At 43.0% G+C, this 23,496-nt stretch overlaps 1 protein-coding gene across 1 annotated transcript; it reads right to left on the bottom strand.

The window, feature by feature from the left end:
- Positions 1 to 242: 242 nt before the first annotated feature.
- On the bottom strand, positions 243 to 20,192 carry DHRS7 (dehydrogenase/reductase 7). The gene is made up of 7 exons (XM_080619025.1): positions 19,935 to 20,192; positions 15,823 to 15,975; positions 9,774 to 9,880; positions 8,594 to 8,833; positions 3,213 to 3,335; positions 1,175 to 1,390; positions 243 to 447 (listed from the first exon to the last, which is right to left on the bottom strand). The coding sequence occupies exons 1-7, from the start codon at positions 20,068 to 20,070 to the stop codon at positions 412 to 414; spliced, it is 1,011 nt and encodes a 336-aa protein (XP_080475151.1). The 5' UTR covers positions 20,071 to 20,192; the 3' UTR covers positions 243 to 411.
- Positions 20,193 to 23,496: the final 3,304 nt, after the last annotated feature.

Below are 23,496 nucleotides of genomic sequence, written 5' to 3'. Positions count from 1 at the left end.
AAAGGAACACTTCAGACACAAACTGCACATCCTCACCTGTTGTTCTACCTGTGGGGCTGTTTTTAGTTTCCTCCGTGTCCATTAGAAATGAAAGTGACAGAAACGGGATCCTGTGGGCATAGAATTTTTAGCCTGCGCAGTAAGTGTTTGCCAATGTCATAGCAGCAGAAAAACTGCCTCTTCTGCCCCTGTTCCTATAAGCTTAAAACTTCACCCTGTGGTAGTTTGACATGAAACAGGTATGTTTAAAAAGACTTTTATTTAGCCAAGTGTGTATATAGCTTGATAGATTTGCCAGCTTACATGACGACAAAGGTATAACAGATATAAAAAGCTGCTGTTTGCAGTCACACAACATGAAAACAGTTTCTCCATCTTAGCAGAAGAGCAACAGGGTTCTGTACATGCTTCTTACTTCTTCTTTCTTGAGTAAGAGGCATCAGCATCCTGCAGTGAGAGTACATCCAGTCAGTATGTCCCACCCCGCTTGCTTCAGCATTTAAGTCCCTCACCCAGAATGTTATTTTGCTTGAAACAGCTTGTGATAGTGGACAGTTACAGTGTGGAAGCAGGAAGTCTTAAGCTGCATGTGCCACCCTTATTTTTGCATTTCCTGCTTCTGCAGTACTTGAACCTGGGGTTTTGCACCAAGTTCAACTAAACCACAGTAGAAATAGATACCAATTCTGTTTTGAAAGAACAGAGCCCTGCACTGCACATCCACCTTCAAGGAGGAAAATGTGAGTGAAGAGCCCCAACAGACAGGGGTATCACTTAACATACTCCTGGGAGGTGCTCAGATTACATGCCTGATATAAAAACTAGCTACAACCAGGGAGGTGTTTTCAATAGCCTTAAATCCAAGTTGCATTCAGTAATTTATCTTAGTGCCGTATAGCTCAGCTCTGCATTAACAGTGAGCTCTGAACATGCAGCCCATGTGAGGAAAATCAGAGCAAGACGTTCTGACTTGGCTGTGCGCTGCCCATACTGCAGTTAACTCTAAACAAGCAGGCATGTGGCAATGGAGTCTGGCCTGGCATCAGTTGCTGGGGAAGTGAGGAGTGAAAAGAGAAACTGATCCAAAATGCAATCCCAACATTCCCATGGGTAAGGAGTCTATCAGCAGAGTAAAAAAGGCAAATAAGCAGGGAGAGGAGAGGAATAAACCTACAATTCCGCTCTTGAAGTTCTGTATCCTCCTCTTGCCCATTCTGTTCATCAGCCACCAGGCCCAAGTGGGCGCATACTGCCAGAGGTAGCAAACAGCCAGGTAGGGGTGGTCGCTGATCCAAGCCTCCTTCAGGTCATTGGCTGTGCTCACCAGGGTGAGCCGGACACAGCGGTCGGTCGGCATCTTGTGGGACTGATCACCGCTGTTCTCTATAGACTGGAGGGGAGAAACCAAGGAGGGATTAGACCTGGATCTGTGAGCAACAGAGGGAAAGGAAGGGCTGATCTCAGTGCCACAGTCACATTCTTCCCAGCTTCTTCACTTGGCACAAGTAGAATAATCCAGCCAGTACAGCAGAGACTGGCTCTGGGGAACCCAGCCCTCACTATCCTCTAGTTTTCATTATATGCTATAAGTTGCTCAGTAACTGGGTTAGCAGATGAGACCATGTTCCCCATTATCTTAAATATTCCTGCCAGCTCTGCTGTGCAGGCAGTCACCTCAAACAAAAGCAAAGCAACAGGCCTATTCAGTGACAGGGGTGTCTTGAAGTCCTGTGCATGCATATCACTTAGTGGACTTAAGCCATAGCCATGTGAACTCTTGTATGTGTCACTCTAGTAATAACAGACTGCTCTAGCAATCTGTTCTTTTATTTCCCAGAGCAAAAGCAATTCTGATCTAGATTTGGTCTTCCTAGGGCTTTTGCCATGCTGAAATCTGAGGAATTTGTTTTGCAAGCTTTCCAGACTGCTCAAAAAGTACATCTTGTCTTTCACAGATGTATGAAGTTTTGCAAGCCAAAAAAATTCTTTCAGAACTCAATTCAACCATAGGAGATTTCCCCCACCCCTACTGCCCTCACTGGTGGGTTATCCCAAGCTTTAAATTGACTGCACTTATGACAGATTACATTTTGATGTATCATAGTAGCCATTTTTGCCAGCTATTTTGTTAGGCAAAAAATTAAATTGCTTATTAAAAGCAACTGTGCAGTTGGAAGGTTTTCTTTCTTCTCCCTGAACAATAACTAACAGGAAAGGAATGCACGCCTTGCCCCAGCTGACTGCAGTTGCTTTGCCAACAGCAGCGTCAACCGAGCAGGGCATGTCAGGACTAGGGCAAACAAAAAGGCACCTGGGCAAGGAAGGGCAGTATTCCGCACGCGGAACTGTGTCTAGGAAATCCTGGCTTTTTCCCCTTAACAGCAGCAGTATGGCAATTTTTACCAGACTGGGATTGTGTGTGTTGGAAGAGAGAAGGCAGAACAGTTCTCAAACTTTATTTTCATTTGATATGGACTTGACACCACGAATAATTACAAGACCATATATAGTTCTGCACTGACCAAAGCATTTCTTGGTAAGAAGGTGAGGTGAGTGTATGCTAGGAGGAGATAAATAAAACCATGGAAGGATGTCCTGGGTTCAGCAGTAGCAGTCATTTTTCTCCTTCTTAGTAGCTGGTGCAGTGCTGTGGTTTTGACTTTCAGCCAGGGAACAGTGCTGATAACACCGATGTTTTCAGTTGTTGCTCAGTAATGTTTCCTCTGACCAAGGACTTTGTGAGTCTCATGCTCTGCCAGGGAGGAGGGGAAGCTGGGAGGAAGCAGAGACAGGACACCTGACCCAAACTAGCCAAAGAGGTATTCCATACCACAGCACGTCATGCCCAGGATATAAACTGAGGGCAGTTACCTGGAAGGGCTAGATCACTGCTTGGGTCGGGCTGGGTATCGGTCGGCAGCTGGTGAGTGATTGTATTCTCTTCCCTTGTTATTTCCCTTATCATTATTATTATTGGTGGTAACAGTAGTGATTTGTGTTATACCTTAGTTACTGGACTGTTCTTATCTCAACCCGTGGGAGTTACATTCTTTTGATTCTCCTCCTCATCCCTCCAGGAGCAGGGGGAGGAAGCGGGGGGAGTGAGTGAGCATCTGCGTGGTTCTGGGTTGCTGGCTGGGCTTAAACCATGACAAAGGATCACTGATCCTGCAGCAAAAGTCAGTTTTATCTCAACAGAACTGGGTCCTTACCTTTGCAAGATTCTCCGTAAAGACATTTTGTATAATCTTGGACTGTACAGGCCCTGGGCATATGTTGATAATACTGATCTCTGGGTAGTCAGTCAGCTCAGTCCGAAGAGAATTAAAGAAGCCCTAAGAGAAAAGACTAGGATGTAATCCAGCTTTGCCATATTGCCACGTGTAGCAAGGCTTAACTGACTATATATTTACACAGTGACTCTATGCTGTAAAGGTAACGGTATTACATTAAAAGCAATTCCTACTACTTTCTTTGGCTTTTCACATTCAGTGGCTAATACCTGCAATTACAGACACTGATATGTGTCGCTGACCTCTCAAATACACAGTAGTTTCTCTGAACTACAGCCAGATGCTGCTGTCCTTGTACCGAGGTCAACCCTGACAGCCTTGGCAGTGTAAGTGCCACCAACTTCAAGAACTACAATATTGTGGAAATTACCTTTTGCAGGTGAATTGTTCTTTGTGGTGTTTCTATTTTCAATCGTTTCTATTGAGTAAGTGGCACTGGTTCCATGTAAGAGGAGAAAAATTTTTCAGCAGATTAAGTCAAAGATGCATCCTGATATTTTTAGGAGGTAACTCTACACTGCTGAATTCACTGCAGAGTTTGAAATTTGCATTCACATAGTTATAAATCTTATTTCAGCTCAGAAATACACTACCAGTATATCTAAGTTAAACTATAATTACAAAAACTGCAAGTATTTCTTTCCTTTAAGCTAACAGGATAAAAGGTTTCTTAATCTCTGTAGAAGTTCACATTTAGACAGCAACTATTATAGGGAACGTGACCAATTCAGGAAGGTGCTTCCTACTGAAGTTGCTGGTCAAGCAGTGCAGAGATATGATTCAGCAAATACCACACTGTGTCTTATCTTTGACCTGAGTAATAACACTTCCCTGTTTATTCTAACACACAGTTTTTTATCATAAGAGAGTGAGCACAGCTGATGAACTTCTCCCACTGTGCTAAGAATGTGTAATCTGCACTCCCATCCAGCTCCGGAAGAGGGCTGGCTGACCCAGAGCCCTTCAGAAATTGCAACACCAGGCTAACATCAGCCAGAAACACTCCTGTGCTGACACACAAGTCATCATCTGGGGCTATACACTAAAGCCAGGCCCCAGGCTGCACACTGGTGCACACATATAACCAAGAACACAGGTTCTAATTTCCCAGTTGCTGGTGACTAATTCTAGCTTATAGACTGCATACATGGTCAGCTTCTTTACAGTGTGTATTTAAAGTCAGAAGTACCTACAGGTCCCGATTCTATGGTATCAGACCTTCACAGCATGTTATCAAAGCCTAGATATGCGCAAATTCCAGAGGATTAAATGCTAACATTAAGATACGTATGACCAGGAGTTTGCTTCCAAACACATGGGAAAGCATGGGAGATCTGCCAACCACCCAGCTGTTCTGGATTAAAAACCCAGGCCCTCCCCTAGATCGCCTCCTGCACTGAAAGAAAGGAGCTTCCTCCAGTCTCAGTGCACACCTTCAGAAATGGCACCAACATGCTGGGCTCTATTCCTGTCTCCGGGCTAATACTACAGCCCTGACCTGCACTATCCACATCCCCTTCATTCCCTGAGGGGTCCTGGGCCCACTTATCTCAGGAAAGCCCCCTTAGCTCCCAAGTCACGGCACAACTTCCATGACAGGACTGCGCCAGTCCTGCTGAGGAGAACATAACAAGTGTAAAGACACCAGACCTCAAAGGGGAGAGGGAGGCAGCTTGTGTTACAAGCATGGCCACGTGGGCAAGGGGAGGACATGGTGCTGCTCCTTGCTCGCGAGTGCTTTATATCCTCCTCACCAGGAAGCCCAGGCTCTTCTAGAAGCACAGCCTGAACAGTGGCCTACACAGCTGTCCTCCCTCCTTCGGGCAATCGTTAGTTAATGAACAGGACTGAGTGAGAGCCCTCCCAGCCCACCATCCCTTGTGGTGAGGAACAGAACTGAGTCCCATTTTGCCTGAAGAACACAAACACAAGATGTACTGTATCTGAAGGGGGCTTACAAGGATGCTGGGGAGGGACTCTTCATCAGGGACTGTAGTGACAGGACAAGGGGTAACGGGTTAAAACTTAAACAGGGGAAGTTTAGATTGGATATAAGGAAGAAATTCTTTACTGAGAGGGTGGTGAGGCACTGGAATGGGTTGCCCAGGGAGGTTGTGAGTGCTCCATCCTTGGTGGTGTTCAAGGCCAGGTTGGACAGAGCCTTGGGTGACATGGTTTAGTGTGAGGTGTCCCTGCCCATGACAGGGGGGCTGGAACTAGATGATCTTAAGGTCCTTTGCAACCCTAACTGTTCTAGGAGTCTATGATTCTGCTTCCAGGAGTTGAAAGGTTTTGTGTCTGGGAATGTTGTGATAGAAAAGGAAGCCAGAAACATCACTTGGTCACTTGTGACAAAGCACTTCATCAGCTCAGATGCTGGCAAGCACCTGCCTGCAGCCCTGAGTAGCCACCAAAGGCACACAGCACTGCAAGCAACCTCAGACACCCTCCCGCAGAGGGCACTGGCTGCAGCACACACCACTCTTCCAGTATTCCAAGGGGAGCCTGCAACCTTGCAAGTTGCAAGGTACCAAAAACTGAGCATTGGTTCAATGAACTTATGTTATCTCTGGAAATCACCTTCACAGCAGCTGGAGCACACAGGGCTGCTGAGGGTTTTTTCAGAGTGCTGTTTGAGTTGCACTGTCAAAGTCAGTGCAATTTCATTAAAGGAGTGCAAAGCCAGTAAACGTGCAATGCATGTAGTTAGAGATCACAACTAGCTCCTGTTTCTGCTCTGTGGCCATTCTGCTATCCTCCTCCATGTCAAGAGGTTTGCATGCCCTCTCCTTCCCCTGGGGCTTTCCAGCTTTGTGACCAAATCCTAGTATATGCTAAAGGCAGCAAGGCTGAGCCAACTTCTACCATGACAGAAACATTGAGAAACGATTCCCTAATGACCAGAAAACAAAGAGAGTAGTGGCTGCTGCTCAGTGCAGTCCATGTGCTTATTAGACAAGTTCGTGATTAAGGAATATTTTGAAGGCCATCATTTCTGATCCACCCCACATGCCTCCAATTACATGAATTGCAACTAGATGAATGGCACATGATCTTCATGAGCATCATCACACCAGGAGAGAAGCTGCACCAGTCACATGCAGACTCCCATGGCCTCAACTCATGCTCTTACAGCACTTCCAGAACTGAAATAAAGGGTAATTTCATCAGTAGAACATTGTCATGAAAAATTCCAGTTGTCGTGAATCAAAGCACAATTGTATCAAGAACAAACTTTAATTCTTAACAGAATTCCTTCCTTCTTCCTCCAACTCCCATTTAAAAGAAATTAAAAAACAACAACACCACCCAAAACCACAACCAAAGCCAAACACAAGGAAGAAAGAAGGGACTTTTTTCATAAAAGGCATGATTAAGATTGTATAAGATTGCAGCAGTAACTGTATCAGCTGCGGTGGACTCCAAAGCATGAATTAAAAAAAAACCCAAAACCGTAACAGATGAATTCATGTCAGATAGGCTTGCATATTTAATAACTGGTGGCCAAAATGCAATCTTCATTTCAATAAGATCTTAGAATATGGGCTGATCCATGCTGGGAAAACGCAACAGGAAAAGCATCACTTTATGCTTTGTCACATCTTTCCCCTACCCTCTCTCTAGACATTTCTTCTTGGTCATCGGCAGAGCTGGGCAATGGGCTACTGGAGGGGCCTGCCATTCCGACAGATTTCCCTTCCCTGAATTTACTGGTGAAGTCTGATATTTAAAAAAAAGCTTTTCTAGTTTTTGGGGGTTCCATGCCCACATCCAGCCATGACTCCAGACTGACCAGAGACTCTCAGACAGAGCCTTTCTGAAATCTACTTTGCAAATCACATGTTTTAACACCTGCAACTCTGCACAGCAGAACTGCTCTGAAAGAAAAACAAGAAAGGAAGCTTGGGGTCTGGCCTGGTTACTGAGCAGAGGCAGAAGCTAACAAAGAGACAAGTAGTTCAGTTAGCTTATTTTAATTAAGCCAGAAACTCTCTCTTTAAAGCTTTGCCCATATTTTCCACCTGAACAAGAGATTCAGAGTTCTGAGTTGTTTTGGGTTTTATTTTACAGCAACACGTGAATTCCTTGTGCTCTGCAACTAATGAGCCATGCTTAAACCAGCCACACCACACCCAAAAGATAATTCAACCAGAAGAACATTTATTAAATAAAGGGAGCATAAGGGGATTCTTAGCAGAAGCATTCATGCTTCTGCTCCTTGCATTCTTCTAATTTAAATCTACTAAACTTAACCCAAAAGTTGGCAGCAATTTCACCACTGGCACTCAAATGTAGAGGAGCAGATCTCTCCCCACCACTAACTGAAAACTGTTTATTAGCAGAGACCTGTCACTGTCTTTTACATCTTAATTCTTTCAAGTGTCTGGTGGCTTTGCAGCCAGCCACTTGTTACATTTTTATTGCTGTTAAGACAAACTATCAAAGGCCATTGATCCCATAGCTTAAGCAATGTTATTTACTCAGATTATGTGCTTAAACCCAGCAGGGAGTAAAAAGGTGCTGTTTTTTCAAACCTGAGCACACTGAAAGTTTATTTTACTGAGATCAAAACACACATAAGCCAGAAATCAAACAATGATGAAAGACACACATCTGAACAAATCTCCTATTTAAATAAGCAATTCCTCTGTGATGCAGGCAATCTTTTTTTCCCTCCAGAAACTTTTTTGAGCTCTTCAATGTTTTTCTACACAAGTGAGACTCCTGTCAAAAGCTCTCTCCAAGCAGTATCGAAAGTTAAGCGTGATTCAGAACTGCCAGGAAGACTCGTTCAGATGCTCCCCACCAGATCAGGAATTCTAATCTCTGAATAGTCTGCTTTACCACTCACCGTTCTCACTTTACTGTCCTAAAGACTGCCAGTAGTCTTAAAACTCTCATCAGTGACCTTTCCTTCTCCCTAACTGAATTAAGATGAGAATGTTAGGGTTTCTAGATGCAACAGAATAATCCACAGATTTAGGTATTCCTTCATCTGAAAGCCAGAGGCTAAGGTCTTGGGTTTCTCATTGGTATTTAACTACGTAGTGGTTAAACCCAACTAAGATGACATTTGAATTTTAGTTAAGAAAATAAATTTACACTGGGAGCAGATATATTTCACATTTCAGAGAAAATAAATTCCAAACAACTTTCAAAACCTGAAGAAATTGCATAATGCTGTGTGCAATTACAGGTGACACTTCTGTTCTCACTGCAAAATAAAGTCCTTTGGCTATGGCACTAACCTATGCTGGTTTATTACACAAGATTTAGTTAACCTCAGAAATTTAACTTACCTGCAGAGCATGCTTGCTGGCACAGTACCCAGAGGCAAGGGGAGCTCCCATGATACCCATCACACTGCTCACAGTAACAATCTTTCCTTTCTTCCTTTGGATCATGTGATTCAGGACATGTTTTGTTAAAGAGATTGTACCCAGGTAGTTGAGCTCCATTATGGCACTATAGACATCCAGGTTTGTATCCACAAACAAGGAGCGCTGGGAACGTCCACCATTGTTGACCAAAACATCAATCTCAGGAAAGATATAATGATAAATTAATAGAACACATCTCCTTTAATATGTGTGCTTTCTCAGGCAATTGTTAAGTGGCTGTTTCCTTCCCTCTAGTGTAATCTCTACCATACACCAGTAAGATGTATGAGCTGCTAAAGAAGTTTCAGCAGTTGCTCCCCCCCCAACTAGATATCCCCTTTGAATTGAGGGCTGGGTCATTTTGCGCTGAGTCAACTCACCAGGAATACAGTGTTTGATGCCAAACAAGGTTAATTCCTAGTACAAGAACACTGGAATCTGAAAACTTGTTTTCCACACAACATTTTTTTAACCTTACTGCACTGCAGCAAGAAACACTTTAACATTTGGGTCCTGCAAGGTGACATCTGAAAAGTTTTGTGCAAAAGCAGGAATCTACTAAAGTAAAGAACAGAAGAAACAAATCTGGTACCACTAATTTCACAGTGAAATCAAGTGATCTAAAGGCTTAGCTTGAAGTTTTGCACATTGTTTTTAATACTGGCTAGATCTGACTGCTACTGCCTTAACTCTGTACTCTGGATTAGCCATCAAGAAAACTCTGCACCAAAGAAGGCAAACAGTTGTGCCTGACAATCAGTTTTTTTCCATATGGTTCTGAGCCCAAATTACATGCCTTACTGAAATTACAAAATAAATGTTCTGACTTCCAAACACAATTTTAAGCTCTAAATTGCTCCAGTTGGCCCAGAAATTCAGTGACATCAAGCAAGTGAATTTTTAGTTCTTGGCAATGACCAGTGATTATTTGTTCATTGCTGCACCTCTGTTGAAACCCAGAAACAAGCAACAGAAGGGATGAAAATTCAGGTACTTTTTGGCAAGTGAATTTACCATATGACAGAAGTGAAACATGAACATAAATGCAAGTATAGGACATAGGGAAAAAAAGAAGTTTAACCCCAAAAGCACACCTTACCTTCCCAAAATGCTTAAGAACACTGTTGGTTGCAGCTTCATGAGAGCTTCTATCAGTCAAGTCAAGACGCAAAACAAGGATATCTTTTTCATCCAAGCTGCTAATCTCTAAAAACAAACAAAGTAAATGGGAACCAGTAAGACTATTAATGTAACAACTGTGGGAAATGTAATGTGCTTTTAAACACTAAATTTTCACTAAAAAGAACCCAAGAAGCCATAACATTGAGTTAGAAATAAAATGCTTGCTTTGTTTTCATGTTGATCTCCACACAGAATTAATTTTTAATCTGTTCCTACCCAGTCTTTTATTTCTCACCATTATGTTTTTTGCTTCTGAAAATCTTGACCTTGTGTAGCTTTTCACTCAATTTCCCAAATAAATTACAATTTTTGGGAGTAACACATAACTGAAATTTCTCACTGAGACAATCAGAAGCACGATGTATTGGCAGCCTTGGCACTTTCCTTGTATGTTAGCTGGTCAAGCATGTTTATATATGAGTAGCTATGAGGCAGAGTCCAGAGAAGTTAGACTGTTGAAGAGTCACTGGAGGAGATAGAAACAGAAGGGTTTTGTTTAACTGACAGCTTTTAATATATCCATCTCCTGAAATAAAAGTCAGCTGTCATCAAGCCTTCATGTTGAGCGTTTTTACCACTGTCCCTTCAGAACAACTGACCTTTTCCACAGAAAGTATTTCCTGAGCAATGATGTGTGACCCTAGGGGTTTGGGGCAGATGACTCACAAAAATAAAATCTTTAAGGTTTATCTTTTCAGGGCTTTTTTTAGCTACATTTAACAGGATTATTTTTTTCTACTTTTTTTATGTTAGCTTGATAGTGCTACTTTTGTTTCTAAATTGATTCCTAGCCACAACTAAGTGTACCTACTACTCTCCTTTAACCAGCTGCCCTCTTTAGTGAGCCAAGGGCTCTCACTTTTTGATTACTACTTCTCACATACACAGGTAAGGTTGAACTTTACCTTTACAGTGATGTACAAATAAGGAGGCTAGTTAAATCTGTTAGTTGCTTCTGTTCAAAGGTCATCAGTATTTAGGCTACTAGTTAAAATAAACCCATCTGTCTGGTTTAAAGCTACCAGTATTTCCACTTACTGATCCCTCCAACCATTCCATGTGCGTCTTCCCCTCCATTTCTTCCAGAAATACACCACTAAAATCCATGTAGTTTAACCCCTTCTCTGAGAGACACAACTCTACCTCATGCTCCCTCAAGCAGATTTGCACAGTTAAAACCTACTGAGACATGGTATGTTCCTGGTGTGGATTAACAAGACCACATAATCAACTCAGCCAAGAAAGTTATACAGGCAGGGGAGAAAAGAGCAAAAGAAGAGACAGAGACTGCTGATAAGGAATGAAATGCTCTTTTACATGATGTAAGAAACTTCAGGAAATGTTAAACCAGAAGAACAGTTCTTGTTTTGGAGCAATCCACAGTCCAATCTGACTTCCATCCCCAACACACTCAGACTTGTACACTTTCCCTAGTTCTTGTCTAGGGTGAGGAATCCTTGCTCTAGTCATGCCTCACAGGCAGCTTTCACAAAACTTCTGACATTCTTGTTATCCTTTTTCTGTACTTTTACTGTCCACTCATCCTGTTTTTAATCTGGCAGATGACCTGAACTCTCCACAGTATTGAAGGCACATGCATGTCCCAATTTATACATTGTCAAAATTATGTTCTCCTTTCCTTTTACCTCTAGTATTCCACTTCCTTTTCTGCCTGTTACCAAACCAATGTTTTTAAGCCATCAACTACAATAACCCAGAAAAACACTTGCTCCCAGACCTTAGTTTATAGTTCATCCTTTTACACAAATGCTAACATACTTCAGCAAACACCCTTTAATGATGTGTTTCAGATGCAGTGTCAGTTGCACACAGCCACCAGCTCTCAGGTGCAACATAATGAAACTGAGATCTCAAAGCTCAGTCTACCCAGAACAATGGCCACTCTCACTCAGCTGTGAAACAGCTTTATGTTTCCTGGAGGTCCTTTAAAGTCTCCTTACATAGCAGTTCTATACTATATGGCTTCTGGTTGGGATCAACCACCAAGCAGCAGGTCTTCTGACATTCTCCTATTAAAGCAATTAAAGGCTGCCTCTTCCCTGCTTATGGTCCATTAAGTTCTAGTTACTTTTTAACTGAAATATGATTAGAATCACCCAAAGCCAACTTGTTTTTCGAAAGACAACTGCGTAAGTAATGTTGACTTAGAACAGCATTTTGTTACAACATCAAGTGTACACCTCCTTCCCCCAGGATCCCCCAGAGGTTTACAGATTAACAACTCTTTTCAATACATGTTAATGCAAGTTAGCAGTTTCCTGTAACAAGATCAGTCTTACTTAGCATAGGGCCTTTATGTTCCAGCTCTTCAGCATTTCTTCTTCTACCTTTTATTTCTATCTTGTATAGTGCCCTTTAATAGATCATGAGCTTTTAGCAGAGGCTGAACAACATAACCTCCTGAGGTCCATTCCAACCTCAATTACTATGTAATTCCACAAATTACAAACTGCCATTCACTGCGCCTATCCATATTTAAATCCTATTTGAGCTTTGTCAAACCAAGAAAGCTCTCCCCCACCTACTTTTTTACTTTTTAAGGCTTTTGAGAGAAAACAGCCTCCAACATTACTGGTGAAATTCAACTCATGCTGCAGAGAGGGGTTGGGGGAACTGTTCCTACTTCTCTGTAGAAGCCACCCGCAGGAACCACGTAAGCTATACAAGCTGTTTTCTCTCCCTCCTGCAGAAGTGCAATGAAGTGTTAAATTGGCATATGCACGACTCAACAGGTATTACCATAGCTTTTACGGTACGTTCCTTCTCTCTCTCTCTCATCTAGCTTTTAAGCAGTGCATGATGCATAAACATGTACCACAGGCTGGTGTCTCTAAATTTTGACCAAGATACATGTGCTGGTTTCTGACATTAACACAAAAATCACCTAGTTACATTGCTGCTGTGTACAGCATCTACAGCAGGCATGTTAAAGCCCATTAGCTCAAATTATGCCCTGTAATTCAGACAAATTCAAATTGATGTTACATGCTGCAGCTCAATCTTAATCCATCCTGCACTACTCAAACCATACAGAACACTCCTGAACTCAGTTGCAAAAAGAAAACATGCAGGTAGAAGCAGACACAAGCCACCCAGGAAGCACATGGACCCACTGCCCAAACATGCAGAGATGGGATCAAGAAGATAATTCTCAGAGTTGAAACTGGTGAGGAATGTGAAAGGCAACAAGGACGTATAGGTGCAGCACCAACGAAAGGAAGACAGGAGAGGGAGCTCACTGCTGAATAGGGATGGTGAGGAAGTGACAAAGGGCACAGAAAAACATGAAGTACTCATTGCCTTCTTTGCCTTAGTCTTCACTGGCAAGATCTCCTCTCAGGTCTCCTGCACTCCTGAAGCTAGACTCCGGGGGAAAGAAATACTATGAAATGTCAGAGGAAGACCAAGTTAGGGACAAACTGCACATACAAGCAGGCAATATATACATCCAAGATTCAAAAGAGCTGACCAATGTCACTCATCTTTGGAAGGTACTTGGTAAGTCAAGTAGCTCTCCATTAACTGGAGAAAACCAAGTGTCACACAGCCGCCACACAGCCTAACCTCAGTCCTTGGAAAAATTATGTGACAATTCCTCCTGAAAGCAATTTCCGAGTACACAAAGGACAAGAAGGTGAATGGGAAAAGCCAGCATAGGTTTAGCACAAACATATAATGCCTGACCAACTTAACTGCTTTATGTGATGACTGGCTCTGGGGACAATGGGAGAACAGTGGAGGTTCTTTACCTTGACTAGGTAGGTTTCTATGTTGTCTTCCACAGCATCCTGGACGCTACACTGGGGAAATATCAGGGTTCTAGGTGAGTGGATTACAATGCCAGTGAAAACCAGGCTGGATCACCAGAGAAAAAAAAACAGTAACCAACCATTCAAAGTCTAACTAGTGGCCAGTGGTATCCCTCCATGATCAGTATCTTTTAATGTCTTGATTAATGACCCAGATGATGGAACAAAACACAGGTTTTCATCAAACTTTCAGTTAACATCAAGTTCAAAGGAGCAGTTGCTGTGCTGAAGGGTAGGACCGTCATTTCAGGGGTGTTTTAACAAGCTCCAAGAATGGTCTGACAAACCTCATTAAGCTCAATAAGTCAAATCCAAAATTTCACACCTGGGATAGAGTAATGCTATGCAGTACTGCAGGCCAACATCCAAATGGCTACCTACCAGCTCTCCAAACAAGACCTAATGTCCAGATGGAAGGACAACAGCAAGTTGAATGTAATTCAGCGACTAGCTCTGGCAATTACAGATGTTAGTGGGCTGCACTAGTGAGAACAGATTGAGGCAGGTGATTTTTAAATGCCTCTTCACAGCATTCTAAGACTGCATCTAGAGTATTGTGTGCAATTTTGGACACTACTAGCTCAAGACAAATACTAATAAACTGGAGATAGCATAGGGGGCCACTAAGATGGCTGGGGTGGCTACTGCACATAATAATCGAAGAAAGGGGTTAAAGCTGGGTTTATATAGTCTTGAGAAGAGAAGGATAAGAGGGGAAGTGGCCCCACCTACTCTCTTCCACTACTTAAATGCTGGCTATAGAAAATGTGGAATAACTATGTCACTGAAGAGTTTCAATATATCTAATCTGACCTATAGTTACAGTTCAGTAGCATATCCTCGCAAAACACATGGCTACATAAGACTATAAAGCCAGTATGCACCACAGCTAAAACATTTCACAGGTCACTTAAAAGTCAACAGAGGCAGAAATCATCTTAGATAAATTGGTTCACATGTATTTAAATATTATTTCTGAGTATTCCTTAGCACATTGCACTCTCATACAAATGTCTGAAAATGCATAGACTGGCAGGAGCCATAACTGTGGCTATCTAGTGGGTTTTTGCAATGTCAAAACCAGCCACAGACACAAATGTAGTTGTGTACTTCTACTGACCACTAAACATTGCACCATATAGCATTGGAATTTTGCCCTGACAAACTACCACTTAACCACATTGTCATCTTATGTCTTATCCTCCTTTTTGAAGATAACTACTTGAGTGAGCTTTTTAAGCATCAGAAAATAGAACTAAGGAGCTGCACAGTTTTGAAAGCTTCCTGACAGATTTTTGGAGTATGCCAACTTTTAGATTTCTAGAAATGCTGAGATGCTAACCCAAGACAAACATCATTATTCACTAGCATACATTCCAAGTAGACTGCGGACACTCTATTAACATTACCAAGAATGAACTGTGGTAATACAGTATAAAACACTGCATACTGAGCTATGTAGGATAAAAAGATTGATAAAGGTATGTTAATCACATTCAAAACCTCTGTTTATCAGCATAAATTAGCTATCTCCTTCACTGTTGAGCACAAAAACAGAAAGGAAAAAGACAGGAGAAATGAAAGCCTGCTGACTCAGCAGGCATATGAAAGATAACTGAAATAGCTTAACATTCTGCTTTACATTTGTTCTTCTTGATCTACAGGAGATCCTTTCTTGCACTTGCTCAGAACAACTTCTGAACATTTTTATTAATTCCTTCTCCAAAAAGGAAAGTCAGTTGCCAGTCTGTCTGTAACAGGCACAAACCTGAAGAAAGAAGACTTCTTAGCAGCATGCAGTCATATGGCTTGGTTCTTAAAAGGATCATACCCATGAGACTGTTTCCTCCATTCCCCACAGTATTTATTACTTTTCTTAATCTAGTATCTTACAAGACCATTTGCAAATGATCACAAGATATTTAGGTAACACTGGCTTATGAAGAAACTCATAATGCACAAGGGCTTCTCACTCACAAAAAGAAAACTCCAGCTTCAACTGTACAGTGAAGCTATGTATAAAGTTTACTTTCACCATGAAATTCATTCCTGCAATATGTGGGGGTTAATATCTCTGCAGCAACTTCATCACAGCAAGAGCAAAACTGCTCACATGAAGTAGTAAGTTGTACTTACGAAGGCATTTCTTCTTCACTCTTTCCAGCTCATCCTCTCTTCTTGCTGAGATGGCAAGCAAGGCTCCTATCTTTGATAGCTGGTAAGCCAGTTCTTCTCCTATTCCACTCGAAGCTCCTGTCACCCAGACAACCTTTCCACACAGTTCATTTTCTATCAAAAGAATCAAGACAGCAGTTTACACACTGCCAATGCTAGGAGAAACATGAAGTCACTGCAGGGGTATAATATTATAATGCTTTTAAGAAATATGGTTTTTTGGAGGGCCTATTACAAAATCCTGGCTTCTTTATGTTTTGGTCACATGGAGTTGTGAAAATTGTTCATAGCTGTTCTGTTGCCACTTGAACTTTGTTCCAAGGCTAACCTGAATAAACACTGCTTATCGACCTGATAGTAGCATGGCATTTCTGCAAGCCACCCACACACACCATTTTCACTAATCTCATCAAGAAGAGCTTCAGAAGAAAAGGGACAAGAGAATTCTTGAGAATGACAGGAAACAGTTACTGTATCACAGATCCAAATAAAAGCCTATGCAAACCTTTCCCAACAATGTTCTACCTCAAAAATGTTCCCAAGTAACTGCCAACAGAATAGAACTCTCTGAACAAAGACAATTAATCATAACAAACCAAATGGCTGTTCATCCACTTTGGTTTGTATCTGATGCAGGTTAGTTCTCGCACTGGACAGAGTACAGTATACTGAGTTCCCAAGGTGTAAGCTCATGTGAATTTTCCATGTACTCATAGCCTCAGCTCAGACATGCTTTTTCAACTGGTAGTAAAAATTACTCCTTTTACTCCTCTGCTTATATGCCTGTTCCCCTTGTTTGCAACGATACACCTGGGGACTGGGAAGAGGCTTAGCTTTCCAGACACACATCCAAAATAATCAAACACAACATATGCCTGAAAAACACCCATTTAATTCTAGAATGTGATTTAAGGATTTATGGATGCCCCATTCCTGGAAGTATTCAAAGCAGGGCTTTGGATTAACCTGCTCTAGTGGAAGGTGTTCCTGCCTGTGGCAGGAGAGTTGGAACTATATGATCCTTAAATGTCCCCTCCAACCCAAACCATTCGATGATTCTGTGATGAATGATCACTAATATCAGAGCACTTTCCAGAACACATCATTGCCTAACACCTGTATGAGTTCAAGATTAGTGAATGCTAGTTTTACTGAAAATCTGACTCAAGTACTCAGAGCACTGACAGGAGCTCTTCCTTCTATTTTTCAAGTTTGTAGAGAAGAACATTCCAACAATATTATACCAAGAAAGTTTTCATGGTATAATTCAAACAGCAGATCCAAATACAGTTCCTGAGTATTAAAGTCAGCTCTATTCTTAAAAAGAGGTCGGAACAGCACTTCTAAGCTCACTGAAATCTATCCACTCCTTTAAAAGTTATCAAAAGTACCTCTTTTTCACTGCAGCCACAGGCTGAAAGTGCTTCTACTTCCTGCTTACTTCAGTAAGTTCATCTTTTTTTAAGCTGACTGTATTTTAGCCAAAGAAAAACCCCTCCTAAAACCAAGCACTGATGGTTTGGGTTTTTTTTTTTTTTTTTTTTTTTTCAAAACCAGTAACAGCAACAACAATCACTTTCTAAGTGAGAGATGTATTCTAAGGTTATGAACTTGTGAAGTGGAAAGGGATGTTGCTGAAGTTGTAGGAATGATCACAGTATTAATCATTATACCAAACAGCTGCTGTCTGTAAATTCTATTCACACTCTTTCCTACAGTTTTATTCCAATACATTACAAATTCATTGAATTAACCACAAGAAACATGGGGGCTCATCTCTCCTGTTACTTTTTTGGCAGAAAACCCATGTAGACAAAACACTACGTGATCAAAACAACACACAGACATACTTTGAATCCTGCTTACCACACTCATCTATCTCTTCTTGCTACTGAAAACAAATTCGCTTCCCTCTACCACTTAGTTTCACTGTTCCCAACCTGTCTTGGGCAGCTTCACTGCAGTTATTCAGGACTGTGTTCTATGGGCAGACTAATTAACTGAGATAAGGAAGGTTTTCCACTGATTCCCCAATGCTCACAGTTACTAAGCACTGAGTTACTGGAGTTAACATAACAGAAAAACTAGCTCAAATGCCAATGTAGAACAAGTATCAAACCAGCAGCGTGCTTCACAATTAAAGCCCTGTTGCTACTGGAAATAAGTTTAAAAATTAACCTTGCCAAATTAAAAAATAAAAACATTATACTAACCATTAACTACTGTGTTACAAGGTATAGCACACGAGAGGTTGAACAGAGTAGTACCACAAGTAATCCAGGAAATGCTTCTGTAGCTCTATTTAGGGTTTTTTCCCAACATTTTATAGCTCCTGTAGCACAAGGTTGCCATGTCCTTTCATTTATGAAAAAACTTTGGGGTGGGAAGGTTTAAAGGAGAACTTCCTCCCCACAGGCGTAAAGAATCATACCATTATTCCCAGCTTTAGGAGCTGGCTTTCAGATATGTAAGCTGTCACAGGTAAAAGGATCCTCCTTGTCTTGATAATATTACTCTGCCTGTGAAAAGCACACCCTTTAGAGTGACTGCTGTTCAGGTAATGAAATACATAACCCATCAGGAAAGTTACCTAGCACCCAGAAACCCTTGCCTCCTGTCCACACAAGTATTTAGAAGATGGGAAGCAATACAGCACCTGCCAGTGACACAATCCAGAACTGAATTCTCCCTCTAGAATTGAATGATTGAAATAAAACCAGTCTAACCTGTATTAAGACCTTTCTCCATAATTACGGTTTACAGCACACGAGAAAGAGACAGAATCCAGAACCACAAAATGGTTCGGGTTGGTAGGGACCTTAAAGCTCATCAGTTCCAATGCCACTGCCATGGGCAGGGACACCTTCCACTAGACCAGGTTGCTCAAAGCCTCATCCAACCTGGCCTTGAACACTGCCAGGAATGGGGCAGCCACAGTTTCTCTGGGCAACCTGTGCCAGCGCCTCACCACCCTCACAGTAAAGAGCTTCTTCCTTATATGTAATCTAAATCTATCCTCTTTAAATTTAAAGCCATTACCCCTCACCCTGTTCTTGTCCGAAAAACAGATTTGTGCCCAGCATGCAGTAAACCAATTCCACATGCTCAGGAGAGATACTGTTTATTCAGGTCTGAGTGTGGACTGTTCCACAAATCAAGCACATCAATGCTGGCTTTCTTCTGTACATTTATACACAAAAGCTACTACAAAAGGTCATACACTCCCAGTTACAGTGATTGTTTGTAATCTACATATAATTGTAGTATTTGCTGTGATACTTCTAGTTCCTACACATGCTTAGGGGAAGGGTCTCCACCTGGGCCAGGATTTTTTTTTAGCTGTGGGCATGATTTTTAGTATTATAATGATGACAGGTCACTGTCGGACAATTCAAAATGTTAGTTCTCTTGTCAAATTAGTTAATCGAATAGTCACTTTGGATGTTGTCCTTTGATCCTTCAAACACAAACAGAATCTGGTTGTGCCCATGAGTTCCTTATTATTTTAAGAGGGTCACTTGATCCTAGGCCCAAGATGCAGTAACTGTGGCTACCAACTGCAGGTGCACAATACAGCAAGCAATGTATCTTATTACCACCACTACAGGCCCTTATCAGCCCTTCCTTCGACACTGTCCCTCAATCACGTGTTCACCAGGCAGCCTCAGTTCCTCCGCACGCTCATGCCAGAACTGGATATCTGCCCAGAACAGTACAAAACAAGCCTTTTTGGGCCAAACAAGCCAGCCCTCCCCATAAATCTGCTGGAGCTCACTACTCTCTCAAGCTGCTTTTAGAACTGCTTTACTGGCATGATAAGCACCACACACCTTGCTGGGTAAGGGCAGGAAAACTATGCTTTGGGGTTATTTCTACAGACGAGCCCCCGGCCAGGGGCTGAGGACTGGCTCTACCGAGCCTGAGGCGACTTCATCCCCATCGCTGAGGTCCCCTCTCCTCCCCTCCCCATAAACCGCCATTCCCTCTCCCCTCACGGGTCGCCACAGACCCACCACCGCGCCCCACCCCGGGCCCCCGCCACGCTCCCGGCGGCTGCTGGCTGACGGCTTTACCTGGCTTCTTGCCCTGCCACTCGGCCCACAGCAACGTGAGGTCGCCATCGGCCCGCAGCCAGCGCAGCAGCTGCACAAGCAGGATCAGGAACACGCCACCCGCGAGCGCCAAGCACAGAGCGCAGCCCCACGCCATGACCGACACCGCGGATGGGCATGCGGGCCCACTTATCAGGGCAGCAACACGGCGGGAGCCGCCCCGCTGCCTGGGGCCGGCCCCTTCCCCGCCTCTCCTTCCCCTTCCACTCCCGTTACCCGCCGGGCAGGCCCCCTGTCCATTCGTTGTCCTGTCCGAGGCGGCCCGGGCTGGCGGGGCGGGAGGAGTCAAGGCTGCAGGTGAGAGGCCACGCGTGTGACAAGGATGAAGGTCTTCTTCGGGGTTAGGGCGCTCTGATTCGCCCTGGACGTGGCCCCGAGGGGCGGGGAGGGTTGCCCGGCCTTTCTCTGCTTGTGAACAACTCTGGCAGCTGCACGTCTGCGAGCGGTGTTCAGAGAGCAAACCCTGATGTTGTGATAAACACATAAATGTATTTGCTTTCCCAAATCATCAGTGTGGTTATGTGGGTATAACTGTACGAGTTTACAATAACAGAAACAAAGCTCGCTAAAGACACAAGATTAGACAAGAAGTTAAAGAAGGACCAGAACTCTTGAGCAAAACGGAGTCACATAGCAAAAGAAATTGTAAAGGTAAAAGAAAGAAGGGGGGGGCTTGATATAAAAAATGCTAGTGCCTGGAAAATATAAAGTACTTTTTAGCTTAACTTAGGTTGTAGAAAGAGAACAATGTTTATGTTATAAGTCTGTGGAATTTAGGGGCCTCACTAAACATGAGTTGCTTCACACTAGTCTTCTAAAGTATCTTTAGCTTTAAAGAACAACATTTGTGTTGTAAGTCTGTGGTGAGATAACAGGATTTAGTGGTCCCACTAAACCTGAATGAGTTATTTCACACCATCCTTCTACTTACCAGTTAGTTTAGAGACAGAGCCTCCCAAACATCTGCTAGCTTGGGATACTCCTTGCCTGTCCATCCTGCAATAAATTTTGCAGGAAGGTCACCCTGTTCTAAATGTTTGCTAGTTAACAGAAGAATTATAGATATGGTTGGTTTCAGCTAATAGTGTGACTACTGGGGTGTCCAACTGTGCTAAAGGTGAAAAGTACACCGCGAGGAAGACTGCTTACTTCATCCTCAAGACCCCTGCCCACAATCACCAGAGAGCAGTGTGCAGATGCCAAGAGGAGGAGACTTAAAATATATAAACCTTTAACAAACTTTAGTCACTTGCGCCTCTGGCTATGGTCATGCGCCCAGTGCTGTTGCCTTTGCTTTATTGACTTTGTCCCTCAATGAAACCTTGTTACCTCGTTTAGAGAAGTGAGTTCGTATTTAACAATGTTAAGAGATCAAAAGCCAGTGCCAGCCTTACTGAGGAAAGCTTCACGGCTGACCCTTGGGCACAGCAGCGATTCTGGTCACCCCAGAGCTCCGTGGCGACACCCAGCCTTAGCTGCAGCACCCCTGACCCTGGGCATGGGTCATGTGCATCCCTTCTGCAGTGTGGAGGCCTTCTCCAACCGTGCTCCTGCAGCAGCCCAGCCCTTGGACATGCCTCCCTCAGCACCGCCTGCAGAGGCACACCCAGTTCTCACATATGCCCGCTCTGGCCACCGTTTCAGACACTGAGTTTAAACCCTGGGCTCCAAAATTCGTGGTGCTGGAGACCCACAAGTGCTAAAAATGCAGGAACTGCGGCGTTTATGGGCATCACATCACTCTCACCTACAGCTCTTCACCACTGCATTGCTAGTGTTTATGTGCAGACAATTACCTGAATGTTTAAAAGTCTTTCACATCAAAAGGTGCAAATATAAAAGCCCATAATAATTCCTGCCTCTTTGACAGGCACTCCACAGAAACGCATGCAGACCTTATGTAGGATACACTTACATTAGATACTAGGAAGAAATTCTTCCCTGTGAGGGTGGTGAGGCACTGGCACAGGTTGCCCAGAGAAGCTGTGGCTGCCCCATCCCTGGCAGTGTTCAAGGCCAGGTTGGACGGCACTTGGAGCAATCTGGTCTAGTGGAAGGTGTCCCTGCCTGTGGCAGGGATGATCTTCCAGTGCATTTGTACACTGCGCAGTCACCGTTAAGTAGGGATTTTGCTGCCTATCCCCAAGACCACAAACATGGTCTTGAAGTGCCTGCTCAGTGCACAAAGGTATGCTCAGTGTGAGACTGAGCATGGGAAGGAGAGAACTGGAGAACTCACAAGGTCCTTTACAAGGTAATGTCCATTCTTGCTGTTTTCCAACTTACAAATAGTAAATATGTTCATCTCATTCGTATTATCTTAATGATCAATATACTTCAGGAATTTTCTTAATTATACACACCCGAGTCTATTAAAAGATCCTTGTGATCCCCACTAGCTAGAAATCATTAAAGCCACCACAGGCTGCAGCTGTTCCCTATGGCTGCTGTAAACCATCCAAATCATGCTGGACTGTGGGATCTCTTCTCAAACTCAAAGCAATTGGCAAAAGATTGACAGGAGTCCAGAACCGCCACTTCCAGGCTAACCTTTATCACCAGCAGTGCTACAACTTTCCTTGCTGAAAGTACAACTTTGAGTGTTGACAGTAACATACATTCTTTTTGGTGTTTCAGAGCCAGCAACTACTTGGAGAAGAGCTGTTTGACCAAGAACCAATGCAAAATGAAACATCTCTTAAAGGTTGTAACAAAGAACTTGGATTTGACCAACATCTGAATTCCCAGGAAAACCAAAAATATGCCTCTTTCTAATGTCTGAACTGAGTTTCCAGATGAGAAGCTCATTTTCACTTTCTGAAGAAGCCATTGCTAACTGTTTTTACAACCTTGCTGTGAACCTTGCTGTGGTTCCCTATGTTGACTCTGTGACAGAAGGTAACACATCAATTAAACTCAGTGCATCACATGATAACATGCCTTATTCTTAAGAGTTACACAAATTATATTGACACACTCAATGTAAATAAAAACAAGATAAGCTGCTTTCTATCTCCAAAGCAATAAGGCAGAAATAAATATTTGATGAGATTGCTGTTTCTGTATTTTTCTCCAGTTGTGCAGTATTGAGAAGACCTTGTGCAATGGCACGGTTGAGCTAAGTGATGGATTGAGAGCTGTCCTGCAGAGAAAGACTTGGGGATACTGGTGGATGAAAAATTGGGCATGAGCTGGCACTGTGCACGTGCAGCCCACATTCTGCCCCTCTGCTGTGGCGAGACTCCTCCATGAAGTACTGTGTCCAGCTCTGGGGCCCCCATCACAACAAAGACATGGGCCTCTTGGAGTGACACCAGAGGAGGCCACAAAAATGGTCAGAGGGCTGGAGCACCTCTCTATGGAGACAAGCTGAGAGCGTTGGGGTTGTTCAGCCTGGAGAAGAGAAGGCTCAGAGGAGACCTTTTAATATATAAAGGTGGCTTGTAAGAAACAGAGAGACAGACTTTTTTACCTGGGTATGTAGTGATAGGACAGTTTTAAGCTTAAAGAGGATAGATTTAGA

Source organism: Psittacula echo, assembly GCF_963264785.1.
Source record: "Psittacula echo genome assembly, chromosome: 5".
In the NCBI taxonomy this organism is placed as follows: Eukaryota; Metazoa; Chordata; class Aves; order Psittaciformes; family Psittacidae; genus Psittacula; species Psittacula echo.
This window is presented reverse-complemented; position numbering and strand designations above follow the sequence as displayed.

Coding starts and splice junctions, on each gene's coding strand:
- DHRS7 (XM_080619025.1), bottom strand. CDS start 20,070: ATGGCGTGGGGCTGCGCTCTGTGCTTGGCGCTCGCGGGTGGCGTGTTC. Junction 9,881..15,822: donor AGTGAAGAAGAAATGCCTTC/GTAAGTACAACT, acceptor GTTTGTTTTTAG/AGATTAGCAGCTTGGATGAA. Junction 448..1,174: donor AGAACTTCAAGAGCGGAATT/GTAGGTTTATTC, acceptor CTCTCACTGCAG/GATGCTGATGCCTCTTACTC.